The sequence below is a fragment of the Limanda limanda genome, chromosome 13, assembly GCF_963576545.1.
Source record: "Limanda limanda chromosome 13, fLimLim1.1, whole genome shotgun sequence".
NCBI classification, from domain to species: Eukaryota; Metazoa; Chordata; class Actinopteri; order Pleuronectiformes; family Pleuronectidae; genus Limanda; species Limanda limanda.
In genome coordinates, this window is record NC_083648.1 from 12,593,627 (window position 1) to 12,608,498 (window position 14,872).

At 42.8% G+C, this 14,872-nt stretch overlaps 1 protein-coding gene across 1 annotated transcript in view; it reads left to right on the forward strand.

The window, feature by feature from the left end:
* The window catches only part of LOC133018346 (dipeptidyl aminopeptidase-like protein 6), a 57,137-nt gene that overhangs the window by 22,877 nt on the left and 19,388 nt on the right, over window positions 1–14,872 (forward strand). Inside the window, exons 2-3 of the mRNA XM_061084693.1 lie at window positions 11,370–11,484; window positions 14,180–14,278. Coding sequence (XP_060940676.1) covers window positions 11,370–11,484; window positions 14,180–14,278 — 214 coding nt within the window. The remainder of the gene's footprint in view (window positions 1–11,369; window positions 11,485–14,179; window positions 14,279–14,872) is intronic.

A 14,872-nucleotide genomic window follows, 5' to 3' on the forward strand; every position in this document is an offset into this window, starting at 1 on the left:
GCTGGAATGACTGTGTCCGCATGTGAAAGATGATCTGAACTTCCCACATCTCTGCGCTGTCTGGGCTGACTGCACCCACGGTCTCCTCTTCATTTCTGCAAATAACCGGAAACTCTTCACCACTCTGTACGTCTCTCTCTCTCTCTCTCTCTCTCTCTCTCTCTCTCTCTCTCTCTCTCTCTGACTCACTCCCTCTCCCTCTCTCTGTGCACCTCCTTGCTCCTCTCTCTCTCCGCGCTTCGTTATTATTGTGCACCTGTCAGCAGCAGCGGACACCCGGTTCCTGCTCTATCTCTCTCTCCCTCTCTTCTCTCCTCTTCCTCCTCTCCTCTTCCTCCTCCTCATCATTCACCATCATGACTTCTGCTAAAGACGTAAATGGGCCGGGGAAATCGGCACAGCAGCAGGAGCAGGTAGGAACTTAACGTTACGTTGTGCACTGATGTCTCTCATAGTAACAGTGACTGTGCCTGGATGCTCGGTTGCTGTACAGCCGGTACCGGGTGGATCATCCAAATGCATAGTGTTTTCCAGAATGTTTCACTTTTGGGGCCACAGGGTGCAGGATGATGAGCTATAAAAATCAAGAGGCTGGTAACTAATGAAAGGAAGTAATTTGTTCTATTAAGAATGCATGCAATGGTGCTTAATGATGCTACAGCCCAAAGCTATACCAATCTTTATTTTTAACTCCGCCAAAAGACCCCAAACATAGAAAATATTCTTGGGATCCCCTCATGTATGTCTCTTGAATTAATTCAACCAAAACACTTTTACTAAGTTTTATGAAAGAACAACACAAGAGAAGTGTCTTGTAAACTGTCTGTGATACAAGAGAAAATGTAATTTTATGTTGTTTTGTTAGAGTATAAATGTCTATGATACATGTCGCTGTTCAGCGACCCCATGTGAGAAGCACTGGGCTATAGCAGGACATGACCAAGGTGTTTAAATACAAATTAAAAGCAATTATTAGCAATGTAATAAACACTTAAAGTTAATTAAAGCAGCAGTAAACAAAAGCAATTCATCCACAGTTTAACAGAAGCAGAGTCATAGTCCACACTGGAGACTGTATAGACTCCCTCTCTCTATATAGCCTATAGTGAATATACAGTCTGGCTCTGGGACAGAGAGGAGTCCAGCCCTGAAGCTCCCTGTCGCTCTCATTGGCACGGCTCAGCATACAGACTTTGAGGTGCTGTGTGTGCACAGTGGAAGTGTTGTGTGAAGTGAGTGTGTATCTGCTGGTATCAGCTGAGTCCAGGTTGAAAGGGTTTGTAGAATGTAAGAGTTTCAGCAGCTACGTTAAACCACTGAGCTGTCATTTCAACACGGCTTGAGGTTGTAATTCTTTCGTTCATACAGGTGGCTGTTTGGTGACAAATTCCAGTGTTGGAGTTAAAGGCCAATTTATATATTTTTGCGGTGAATCGTCAGACTGTCAGACTGTGACTGTATATGAAGATGGACAACATGACAGCTGCCCAAAAAAGTTTTGAAGGTCTTACTTTTGTAACTACACGTCACAGAGACAGAGCTTAACATGGGATTGGTCCACTTGGTAACATTTCACATCCATGTCTCCCAGGGCTGAACACCCTGGTTCTGCCTCAAACCAGTTCCCTTGGCATGCACATCATCTCTGAACTACTCTGCTGCTCATTCTTGGCAAGAATTAATCTCTCATAAACACTCCTGTGTTAGGAGCAGTGGCATAAACAGTTGATTTGATAAAATAAACCAAAATATTGGACTCAACTGTTTTTTTGTTTTCTATTCAAGCATTTAATTGCTTTTTAATGGCTTTTGAATCTTTCTGGCTGGAAATGGTGTTGAGTGCTGCGGTTGTGAATGTGTGTACAACAACAAAACAACAGGGCATCAACTTCTACGCCTCCGCCTTAATGTTTAATGAGCTCCCACTGTAACCTCAGCCCACAGGTGTAGCCTCTGTGCTGTAACAGCTGCTGCGGTGTCGTGTTTTCATCAGCAACTCCACTTGACTCTTGGTTGGGAACTAAAGTCACGAGTTGGCAGAGACGTGGGCTGTAAGTTGTACTGCCTCGATAAAGATATTTTAAATGATAAAAAAGATTTGTCGGTCACAGTCAGGGGCATGAGGTACAAACTGCAGTCAAAAGGTCAACTGCAAAGAAATAATTTTTATATTATATAATATATAATATATTGTGGTCTACCTTTCAAATAATACAAAAAAGGATCATAGACATTAGCTACCAAACACAAACACATTAACACAGAAACAATAGTACTGCTAATAATCGAGTTTGTAAACTGCAAACACTTCTTATAAAAGCAGCTCCATGCATCCATCATGTATATCCATTAACCTCTGATATGGTGCAAGAGTCCAGGCTCACCCCATTCCATGACAGGGACATACAGACACAAGCACGTGTGTGCGTGCGTGTGTAGAGTGGGTGCGTGTAGAGTGGGTGTTAATTACTCTGCACTTTTCTGCCATTGTGCTTAGGATGAGGCCTCAGCGAACACTGTCAGGTGATGTAACGGCATAGAAACCCAGTCCATTCCTGCGTTTACGTAACTGGGATCCATGGCACTGATATCATCATGTGAATTGAAACGTGCTCCAAGGAAAGAAACTCCTGTTGATAGGACATTTAGTTACATAACAACTTTTGTTTGTTGAGCACTTGGCTCTTGTGCCTTTTCAGAGGCTGCGCCGTACATGTCAGCAGAAAAATAGGTTCCAGTAGTCGAGGTGAAGGCTGTGCACTGAACATAATTGATGCACTGGCAGGATATAATTAACTTTTAATATTTGTCAAAGTAGGAGAGTTTTGCCTGTAAAACCTGAAGAATCTCTTTTGCATTTTACTGATTCTCATCGCCCCTGTGAAGATCTCTTTCTCAGGTCTTGAAAGCAGCCAGAACCTTTGAATATTTTAAGTGTAAAGTGTTTATTTTTTGGGTCCTATTCATACATTCATGAAAGCAGGAGTGTGGCGCCGACAGCAGCTCAGAGGATCTTTAACCGAGTTCAGATCATGAAGAAAGGGGGGGGGGAGTGTTGAGCTCTTGGGAGGAAATGGGATGTCAGACTTGAAACAGAGGTGATCTGCGCTTCGGTGCAACACAACACACATTTGTCATAATGAACATGCACCTTTCGTTTCATCTCTGTCGGCGAACAACTGGATACATTTTTTATTTCGCTCCGAGGGATTTTTCAGTCTCGAACGACCTCGACTTCCTTTTGGCTCAGTTTGCACAGACAACACAGTTTCCTGCCGGATGAGGAGCGAGAGAAATATATTCAACCCCTTCTCTGACCTTGTAGCTTTCGGCGATGACCTCTCTAGCTTGTAATATCAGTTTCAGATGCATACGCAGGCCCGTGCTTTCATTCTCTACTGATGCAGAGAGAGAGAGAGGAAGAGAAATTAAGATATCATAGCACCGGAAAATATTGTGTGGCTGAGAAGCACATCTGAGATTTGAACTCCAGCTCTCTGGACTGCATCATCATCACCACCACCGCTGCTGCTGCTGCTGGAGGTTTCTAATGCGCTCGGCCGCAATCATGCAGTTTCTGTATCGAGCTTTAATCTCAACCGAAAGTAAATAAGTGGGTGGAAAATTCAAGCTGTCTTATCTTCTTTTCCATTTGGAACACAGTTGTCTTCATTAGTGAAGTCATTACAGGCTCAGGAAATGCATCTCCATAGTCTTTATCTGCCCTCGCACTGTTTACTGATCACGGTGCTTTAACGCTCCACACGGTGCTGTGATGATCTCAGTTTGCTGTTTGTCATCGGAAATTCACCATCGCTGCACCCGCTGCTTTTCTAGTTCTTGTTTGAAATCCATTTTTTTTACTTTGTCCCGTCTCAGAAACTGAATCCAGATGGCAGCAAACAAAGGTGACTAATGCAGTAAAGTTAGAAAATGGTTGAGATGAGTCCACCTACAGCGCAACAGCCGTGATTAAAGTCAGTGTTAATGTTTTGGGGGATTTTTCTTGCAGTGAACTTTCATCATGCTGGATCTGTTTGGTCTGTATGTCATTATTCTGTTAGGATAATAGGTCTCTTATCTTTTCTCTCAGAATGGATTTAATTTTCAGGGCCATTTTGAGGGAGACAAAAGAAAGCAGAGAGGTTTACTTTTTTACTAATTCATTCTACAGAGATTCAACTTCAGTCACGTTGTTGTGCGCTTCGGTTCCTCTAATGATTAAAAGATAGTTTTCGTGCCAGTTTTGTCCAGAGCCAGGCGGTAATACATATCCTCCGAGAAAACAGTCTTTTCCACAGTTCTTTCCCTTTTCTGTCAATAGTCAGCAGGAGTTAACACATCCTCGTTTCTTCTTCTCCTCATTTCCATCCCGGCTTCACACGCTCAGTACGACGTCTAATTTCCACCAAGATGAATGAAAAGCCAAACCCGGAGAATATCAACTCACATTTTTTTTCCTGTCACAAAAACTCACATTTCTCACTTTCATGGATCTCCTCCTGGATCTTCTCGTCTCTAATCTCTGAAGCCTTTGTGCCAATATTTATTTCCACTGATTGGGTTTGGCTTCTCTCCCCATCGGTTGGGGGGGATTCTCTCTAACAATTAACTTCAGGAAGGGTCACAGAGGAAATCTACACACTTTCAATTATAGCAAAACCACTAAGCCTCAGTATAGTTACTCTTCAGCAAATACGCTTTGTCATGGCATTCTTCGTTTATCACAGAGGGAGAATGTGAAGAGTGTGTGTGTGTGTGTGTGTTAAGGGATAATATTTTGAACAGATATAATTCAAGAGAGGCTAACGTTTACATTCCTTCCACATAATATCTTTTGTTTGGAGTTAATCAGCAAACAATAATCCACCTTAACTCAGTTTCAAAATAAAGATTTAGGAACTCATTTTCCAACGTACGTACACCAGTTCTTAGATCAACGCCTTTTAAGGTTTTAAAACCGGAAAAACAATGTACTGCAGGTTTAAGAAATGAAAACTCCAATAAAAAATAAGGTTTGCAAAGATTTTAAATGTTTTCTTCATCCTTTTAAAACATTATGCAAAGCGTCAAAACTTAATTTCAATCATGCAAAACCTTTTTTAATTGGATTTTAAGCTTTCAAACACCTACTCTCAACCTGTCACCATATTTTCAGTTCAAGAATATGCAACTATATATATATCCCGATAATAATGACTTCCACACTGCTGTTTGTTGTGTATGTTGCACTGTACATTGTTATACACACAGGCACATACACAGATAGAGACACTACATAGATCCCCCGGAGTGCCTCCCACTCCGGGTTATCGGGTGCTGCACTTATGCTATTTTTAAATGAGACACGGTGACTGGGTGTAATTTAATGTAAGATTGTCATTATACAGAATACTGAAGCTGACTGGAAGAATGTAAGTGTCCGAGCCAAGGAAGAGAAGAAAGCACCTCATGAGATGTTGAATAATTTATTCCCAGGTGAAATCGGATAATGGTATAATAGGCAGAGGTCTAAATCATTGAAAATTATTTTTGACTCGTTATGTAAGAACAACACAATGCACTTGTCTTCTTCTCACTTCCCTCACGAGTATATGAATTGCTCCCACCACCATCATTACAACCACTTTTTAAATAAGCATGTCCATCAGTAGGAGAATAAGTATCTGACTTTTAATGGTATTTGTTGCCTCTACGTTTTCAGCTTTATTTGAACCTAAATGTCTAAAAGAACTAAATTAGTTTAGGTTACATATGTCTGATGCTTGGCTGTGGTTTCAGGGTCATATTTCTGACAGCAACATTAAGAATCCATAACTTACCAGTTCCTGTTTTCAACCATGTAGGTTGTGTTTTCATCTGTTTGTTGTGAGCAGTATTACACAAAAACTATATGATGGATTACTGCAAAACTAGATGGAAGGTTGTGATATGGGTCAGGAAAGATCCCATTATATTTTGGTGTAGATCTGCATCAATCGGCAATTTTTTAATATTTTACTTATTTAAATGATTTATCTTGATGAAAATAGCAGGTGTATCTAGGGATCTGATTTTTATGAGTGCGTGAAATTTGGTGCAATTGAATTTGAAGGGGGCTGTTGGGCCTTGGTGCTCTGCTGAGTTTCATTCAAATCTTTTCACTGAATCTTCCTTTATTTTATTTTTTAAAAGTCTGTCTGTCATGTAATATCTGGTAAGGAAGAGGACACACCTCAGTGCCTTTGTGCCGGAACAATCTAAAATCATGTTAAAGCTGCATTAGGAACGTGGCCTAACTGGTTTGTGTCGCAGATTCACTCATATTCACATTCAAGCTCAGCGGGAGGATTTTATGATTACGTTTCTTAGAGTTTCAATAACATGTTAGTAGAAGACCTCAGTGTGGAGCCCAACTTTTCTGTAGCTTTATTTATTAATCCTCAACTCAGACTTTATGTGAGAAACAGTGACGACACTCTGTCTCCTCTCTCCTTAGTCACTTTCCTCAGTTTCACCATCACAACATATTTCACATCTACTGCTTTACAGCTCTCTCCCTTTTGATTTTGAGATTCTTACTCCTCATCAGAGCTCAGCCCATACGAGCCAATTTGCCTGCAGGTTGGAACATCTCATCTGAAGCACATGTTTTGTTTTCTACCTCAGTTGAGTGTTGCCCACACACTCCACATTTTCACCAGCAGACAAAAACAGGCTGGATGGACGGAGACAGGCTGAAGCCCTGTTATCTATGAACCACAAGCTAGTTGGCATGAATTCTTAATCTCACTCATGAATGCCCATGATTTATTGATGCCGTTCCAGAGGAAAAGTTTACCCCCCCCCCGTCCGAGGCTGCTGCTTCACTCTCCAGTTTGACTGCTCTCGGACAGCGACTACATTACAGTAGAGTGATATATCGCATGTCAAGTGTCCGGTGTCATTAGCGCAGCTGAAGTTTGCTTTCGGTTCGGATGTCTATATGTCTTGTTTTTTGCCGCTCTGAGTTAATATCCTTCCACTCCCACATGGCACGAAGCAGTGATAATAGTCCCTGCTGTACTCTACAGCAGCCGGCAACCATTTTCACTGCAAATTTAACTCAAACAGCACTCGTGGTTCCCTTGGAAACCAGGTGCTCAGAGATCAGGAAAGATCCATTTCACACTTCAGCAGCGAGAGGAGCGACAAAGGGAAAGTGGGAGGAAGAGCAGATTAGAGAAAGACAGTTAAGGGGGGGGGGGTCGTGTGTACAGGAAGCTTGATCATCAAAGATGCTTCATTCCTAAAGCCCCTTTGACGGGAAACAGAAAGAAAATTGTATCAAATGGATTGGAAATAAAACGTGTTGGGCGTCCCCTCATGGGATTTTTGACCTTTGACTTTGTATGGATGTGTTGAGGGTGAAAATGGCAGCAATTCTCATTTATGGATGCAGCTTTCTCACGGGTGGCGTGCAGGTCTGCTCTCCACACAGACAGGGAGAGGACAGCTTATTACACGACACCCGGCCGCGTCTCTCAACCTGTCACGGCTTGAGGTCAAGAGTTCCTCTCGCGCTTCTTTGCCGCGTCGAGAGCTCCTCACGAGGGTCGACATCGAGAGAAGGCACATGCAGGTTAACAGCCACACAAAAACACTCTGAACGTCAGGGAAATCAAACCAGGAGTTAAGTTTTGTGCATATAAGTCTCTTCTGGGTTTTCATTTGCTGGTAAAGAAGCAGGTGCTGATTATTCTCACACACTTTATGTTAGAAAATCCCACCTGAGTTTGGATCTCTCTGTTGGATTGTGGGTGAGTAGGTGGTTGAGGCGTTGCACATTTCACACAGGGATAAATCAAACTGAGCAAAGTCACTTTAAAAACACTGGATTGTGTGAGAGAGCAGTTTTGAATTAATTATTTTATTTTAACCAAGACCCTGAATTAGTTAGTAAGCCTCAACATAAATCTTTTTTATTAATGGTATAAGGAGAAGTTCTAACCAGTTGAGCTTCCATTTTACTGCACATTCATCCCTAAAACCTAAAATGAGGCTTTTATATTCTGCTGTGGCCAAAATCCAAAAAATTGTGAATAAAGAGAGTTCCCTGCTTGGATTTAATGTGTTCTAAGCCACTTTAGACATGAAATTGAGTAAACGTGAAAAAAGAAAAAGTGCTGGCAGCCAGCGCTGTGACCAGTGGAGCTAAGCTGTGTATGAGGAGAGTGGGGATCTGGAGCCGTTTCAACCACTGGTACAGTGGTTGAGGGGCAGGAGAGGATGTATCCTAATGGTGGATGATGCAGTGGTTTAATTTCAGCATTGATTCCAAAAATGAGTGTGACTTTTAGGATTCACACACTCACAAGCGGTCGCTGGTGACAGGAGGCCGACCCCCTTTGATTAGAGGGTGTTAAGCTTTTCAAATATATGAAAACGTCATGAAGTAGAGACGTCTCAAATGGTCGACACTCTGTAAGCAAGACTATTGGAAAAACTGGGTGGCGTTATGAGTTATGTTTAACCCATAAATATAGATTTTTATATATATCTGGAAATAATTGTGATTTTAAAACCACCATTAACATATTTCATCATTCGTCATTTAATTTAGTTATCAGCTCAATAATAACACTCTTAGGTGGGTTGAATCTCTTTAAGATGCAGTAACTTTTGGTCTGAATTGCGCTCTCATGCTCAGATGTTCTTCAGATCTGTTCATTGATGCTTAGTTTGTCACAGGAAGTACGAGGAACATCGATCACGTCTTTCTCAAGTCGGTGTTTTGTATCCGGACGTGTTGGCGGTGAAGGTTAATAGTCGTATCCATTTCAAACTGCTTGCTGTTCTGTTGAGGACTTTACACCAAGAAAAGTCAAATGTCCGACAGTATTTGACCGTCTATCGATTTGAATTGTGGAAAACACTCCGTGACCTCTGATTGAATAATTGGGTGTCTGTTTACAGAAAAGCCAAACGCAGGAGGGGAAGCGTGTTGTGTTGTTTGCATCCTACATTTCCTCAGCCTGAATTAACCCACGAGATTTAAAAAAGGAGGCTGTCGGAAATAACCCTTCCTTCTGCCTCTGGAGCTTCCTGTACAATCCTGGATTTGTCACGGATGGAGTAGAAAATAAAAGACAAGAACTAAATATTTACTGTCTTGCCTCCCAGGCTGGCATCAAAGTGTGGAGAGACACTTTCCCTCTGTTAGGTTGCACGGTTCACATTTATAGATCCGTATCTCTTAAGCCAGGTACAGGCTGCACTGAGCCGGATGCTGGACAGGGAAGCATTTATCCTGCACTAAATGGTTCATCTTTTTCAGCCCAGATATACAAAGGAAAAAGGAACCAGGCTGTTATCTGCATCCCTGTCACAGCATCTGATTATTTTATTTCCGACTCGGTCAGAGGTCTGAAGGTATCGCTGATAGCACAGGCATCTTCATCATGTCTTTCCTATTAGAGTCTGATAACAGCCGGAGATGAATATCTTATGAATCCCGAACACGGCTCTACACCTTTTTCGTGAAAATCCTTACCTCTGCAGCAATAAATCAGCTTATCGATGTGCCTGTTGTTTTTCTATGTGTACTCACTGCCTGCAGTATTGATCTGCTTTGTTGTGAGACGAACTGCACAGACACTAAGTGCACAGGTAACAGAAATAAGCACACACAAGCTCCCTCCAAACATTTAGATGGAAAGTGACTCATGGCAATTCAAAGTCTTATGCTCGTGTAAAAAGGCTTCATCCATGACGAAGATTTGAGTCGTCCATTTGGCTCTCACATGGACACACACACACACACACACACACACACACACACACACACACACACACACACACACACACACACACACACACACCTGCCCTCATTAACTTGTGGATGGTTCACTGAGCTGCTGCATACTGGGTAGTCCAGGTCTAATTGGTTACAAGGATATCAACATCTGGACTGATACGGGTGGTTGGAGCTGCTCGATTTTCTCACTGACTGTGACCAGAGAGATGAATGTGGATGCAGGTGTGTGTGTGTGTGTGTGTGTGTGTGTGTGTGTGTGTGTGTGTGTGTGTGTGTGTGTGTGTGTGTGTGTGTGTGTGTGTGTGTGTGTGTGTGTGTGTGTGTGTGTGTGTGTGTGCATGCGTGTGTGTGTGTGTGTGTGTTTTCTGTACACATACAGCTTGAGAATTGAGATGATTAATTAGATAGGAATGACATCTGACACGTAAACACTGAGTTTTGCCCTCAACCCCATCAAGCTTCATCCAGAGGTTTCCCATAGTGCAGCGATTCCTGTCCAGTGGTACATAAGGGGTACAAATTGGTACACAGTGGTACACAGTAGTACACAGTGGTACATAGGGGGTACACAGTGGTACACAGTGGTACACAGTAGTACACAGTGGTTCATAAGGGGTACACAGTGGTACACAGTAGTACACAGTAGTAAACAGTAGTACACAGTGGTACATAGGGGGTTCTCCTGCAGAGACACATGGAAAGATTATTAATGGCGTTTTCAACTAATTTTGAAAGGAGAGAAATTATGATTTTAAAAAAATTACGAGAGATAAATATATTTTCTAGGATTAGTTAGATAAATTATTGATACAAAGGAATGAAATAATCAACAAGAGTGGATAAACAGTTAAGATAGTTCAGTCACATTAATTGGTAAACACTTAATGTCTCTGGTGCCACTCACATGCCAAGTGAAGGCATTTCTGAACAGAGCTTACCTGTCCTCAAGGTTTTTCAACCTCCATCTCCGTTTCCTAGTCTTCTGTTGCACAATAAATCGCCTAAAAGGGCTTTTAGATAAAAAGACACACAAGTGGTGTTTTCCAGGAGCAGCACCTCATTGCTTCCTCCCACACGTCTGTTTCCTGGGTCCCGTGGGTTTTTTGTTTTGTTGCGGTGTGGGTTTCCGAATAGTGCAGATTACCCATCTACCATCTGCTGGGCTGTGTGTGTGTGTGAAGAACTCATTATTCTGCCTGTTGTATCTGCATTGAAGCCGTCCCTCCACTCCGGCTATCAGACGGAGCTGTGGGGGGCTCGTCGTACACGAGCAGCGGGGGGGGCAGCCAGAGGACGCAGCGTTGCTCGCACACAAGTGGCTGAGAGGTCGACATCTGCCCGACAGAGAACGAGCTGTCCTGCGGCTAATCTCTGCCTCCGACTGCTATAGCACAAACTATATCTCTCTTATATGTAATGAGAGGAATTGTAAAAGGCTGTGCATCCATTTTGAGATCAACTCTGCAGGAGAAGAAATAATTGAATCTGTTACTGCCTCAGACATGAGACCTTTGGCCTGTGTGTGCGTGTGTGTCTGTGTGTGTGTGTATGTGTGTGCATCAGGGGTAATGTATGTGATGTGTCTGCTTCTCAGGACCTTGTGGGCAGCGCTCCGCCTCAGAGGAACTGGAAGGGGATCGCCATCGCCCTGCTCGTCATCCTCATCATCTGTTCCCTGATCGTCACCTCCGTCATCCTGCTGACGCCTCGTATGTACAGCACACATACACACGCACACACACACACACACACACACACACACACACACACACACACACACACACACACACACACACACACACACACACACACACACACACACACACACACAGACACATGCGAGCAGTCAGAGTGCACTTACCAGGTCTGGACTCTGGTGAAAGGTACAGTAAGGAATTCGAAGTGATACATATGCATCAGATGCAGGCTCGTAACCTGAATGACACCAAGGCCAAACAAACCTTTTTATAAAACCACAAATCAGCTCGATCTGTTTTCTTCTTTGAATCTGCAGTAAACTGCTCACATTCCCCTGAACATGCCTGATGTTTTTTATTAAGATCTATCTTGCAACGTTAAAGAAACATTTGTCCAGATCCATGCAAAGTTCTTTTTGGACCCATGCTTCATTCCTTCTCCAAGGTTTATAGAAATCCATGTTGTAGTTTTTATGTAATCCTGCTGAGAAACAAGCCAACAGACGGGTGAAAACATTTATTTGCCGTTTGGTAAAAGTAATTAATGTTCACCATCATATTAAACTACTTCACTACCTGTTTTAAACCTGCCTATCTGGAATGGGCTGTTTACTTGGCCTGTGGTAATGCTTGTGGCAGTTTTTTTTCTTTCTGAGCCTTTAAAAGTGACCAGCAGTAATTGAGCAGCGGTGAGTAAAGCCCGACTGCTGCTGACTGAAAATCTGGATCAAGTGTATTTAAATGCGGTTTCATAAAGGGACTCCATGGAGAGTCCTTTTTAACAGAGTGAACTGGAGTGAACTCTCTGCTCTGTCTTTTTGATCTCGCCTTTTACTCAGCACTCTGGTTGTGTTTGTCGAGCCTCGATCTCGTAATGATTTCTGATGTCTGGAGCCCAGTTTTTGTCTCCCCTTTAGTTTTCAGACGTGTTTATGTGATTATGCACTAATAGGGTTGCAAAATTCCGGGAATATTCAAACTTGGAAACTTTCCATGGGAATTAACGGGAATTAACGGGAATATACAGGAATATACGGGAATATACGGGAATTAACGGGAATAAACTAACTGTATTTACCTTATCATATACATACATAAATATAAACATTTTGTTTTGTCATAGGCTGATTTGAGCCCTGAGGAAACTTTGGGCACTTGACTTAATATGCTTCTGCATCGTTGTGTCATTCTTAACATAGGTCTTTGCACAGTATTTGCTATTGTACACAGCCTTTCCTTCTACATTGGATGGGGTGAAATGTCTCCACACATGAGATAGTGCATGTGGCATTGTTCTGTAGAATAAGATGAGAAAAAAGTTTGTAAAAAAACACTAATGCAATGCCAGAGATATAAATAGTTAGCCAAACAATTGGAATTGTCCGTAAAAATATTTTACAACTGATGGATAAATGAATGGAAATAGGCTAGATGAACAGATGAACAATCCTCAATCAGCATGCTAACATATTTTCCCCAGTAATATTTAATCGAAACTTACCTGACTAGGCCTGCACACTACAGCAGGCCTCAATAGCCCTGCTGTAGTGTGCAGGATGCTGGGAGTTATCTGTGCATGTGATGGCAGAATGCACAGTGGAGGGTTGAAATTCAACGTGCAGCGTGTGCTGCATTCCATACATCTTTGAAATAGAGTTTTGAATGATGTTTTTATTGCTCGGCGTTTAATTTGCTTATTATTTTTTTTTTCAAAATTCCCAAGCTTAACTTCCCATGGAAAGTTTCCGGAAAGTTTCCGGAAATTTACCGGAAACTTTCCGCCCCTTTGCAACCCTATGCACTAATAGCTGCAGCCATTTGTCGGGTTGGAACAGCATCAGAGACACCATTTGCCTCAGGTGGGAAATGATCCTTTTCTCCCCCCCCCCCCCCTCCCTCTGCGGCAAGTACATTTCTGCGATTCTTCATGTCGATAAACACTTCTGGATGTCTGACATGGTATTTACCCGCTCAGATCCCTCCACTCAGTCACAGTGTGAAGCCGGCTGAAAAAAACCTGTCAATGCACTGTTTTGTAGAGTAAGACCCGGGCTGTCAGCCGCCGTGACAACTTGTGTGTAACGGTTGTTTACCGAGCACCGTTGTGATAGATCACACACTCGCTGCGTCATCTCATTCCTCTCTCACACCGAACACACACACACACACACTTACTCATTTGTGTTCCCCTGTTGTCTACTCCACCCGCGGTTCAGCTGTCAGCTTCAGATCTCATCCTGACTTTTTGGTGATGGAAGGCCCGTCTGCTGCTGAAAAACTAAAGGGAGGTAGTTGTGATCTGATGCTCTCAGATCAATAGAGCAGCACCAGGGGTCGCTCTCTTGTTAGTGCCCTGCTCCAAATTCCTCTACCTATGGAGGAGGGGGGGTAAGGCAATGGAGAAGGAGTCTGCTGTGGTAAGACAGTGTCACTCTCAGGTATGAGGCTGCAACTTACTGACGGAAGGTCGACAGAAAGGTCAAACCATTTTCTCCATTTTCTTTTTCTCAGAACTTTTCTTCTTTAAGACTGAAGGACAGCATCTCAAAGTTTTTTGCAAAGGGACAGATGTGAGTCTCTGGTCAATCATAAGCAGGGTTCTGTGTGTGTGTGTGTGTGTGTGTGTGTGTGTGCGTGTGTGTGTGTGTGTGTGTGTGTGTGTGTGTGTGTGTGTGTGTGTGTGTGTGTGTGTGTGTGCACTCTACAGGTGAAGATAACAGCCTTGCCCTTAAAAAGAAAGTGACGATCGAGGATGTTTTCGGTCCGGACCTTCACATCCACGACCCGGACGCCAAGTGGCTCAGCGGTGAGTGAGCAGTTTGCTGTTGTCAGTAACTCAAAATTTACAGTGTGTGTCACATCCATATTGTGTTGATTCATGAGGTGAAACGAAGGAAACTCAACCCCTGCAGTGAACAGGGCACAGACAGAAAAGTGAGATTTCTTTTAAATGTTAATGCTGTCCTGTCTTGACCGGTTGGGGTGAGCGGAGAAGAATGAAAGTGTAGGTCGATAATAACGTCTGTGCCTCTAAAAACGTCATGGCAACACTCAACCCTCTCTCAGCAACTGACTCAGGAGCTCAAGTGAAGCCAATTGATTCCAGCTTGAAATGTCCACTCTCTGAAAATGAAGAAAAATAGCAGGTCAGGGTGATTGTGTGGAAGTTGAGTGGAGATCTGGGAGAAAACTTTCAGATAAAACTCCACATCGTCACGGCGGAGGAAAGAACCCTCTCATGGCTGCAGAGGAGCACAGTCTAACAGGGATTACATGGAACCATTTGTGCAAAAACTAAAAAAATCTACATCTGAAGTATTCAAAGCAACATCCGGACAATTTGTAAATATTTGCCTAAGGTAAAATTTGGCTCTGTGGCCACAGTCATTAGAGGCCTGTG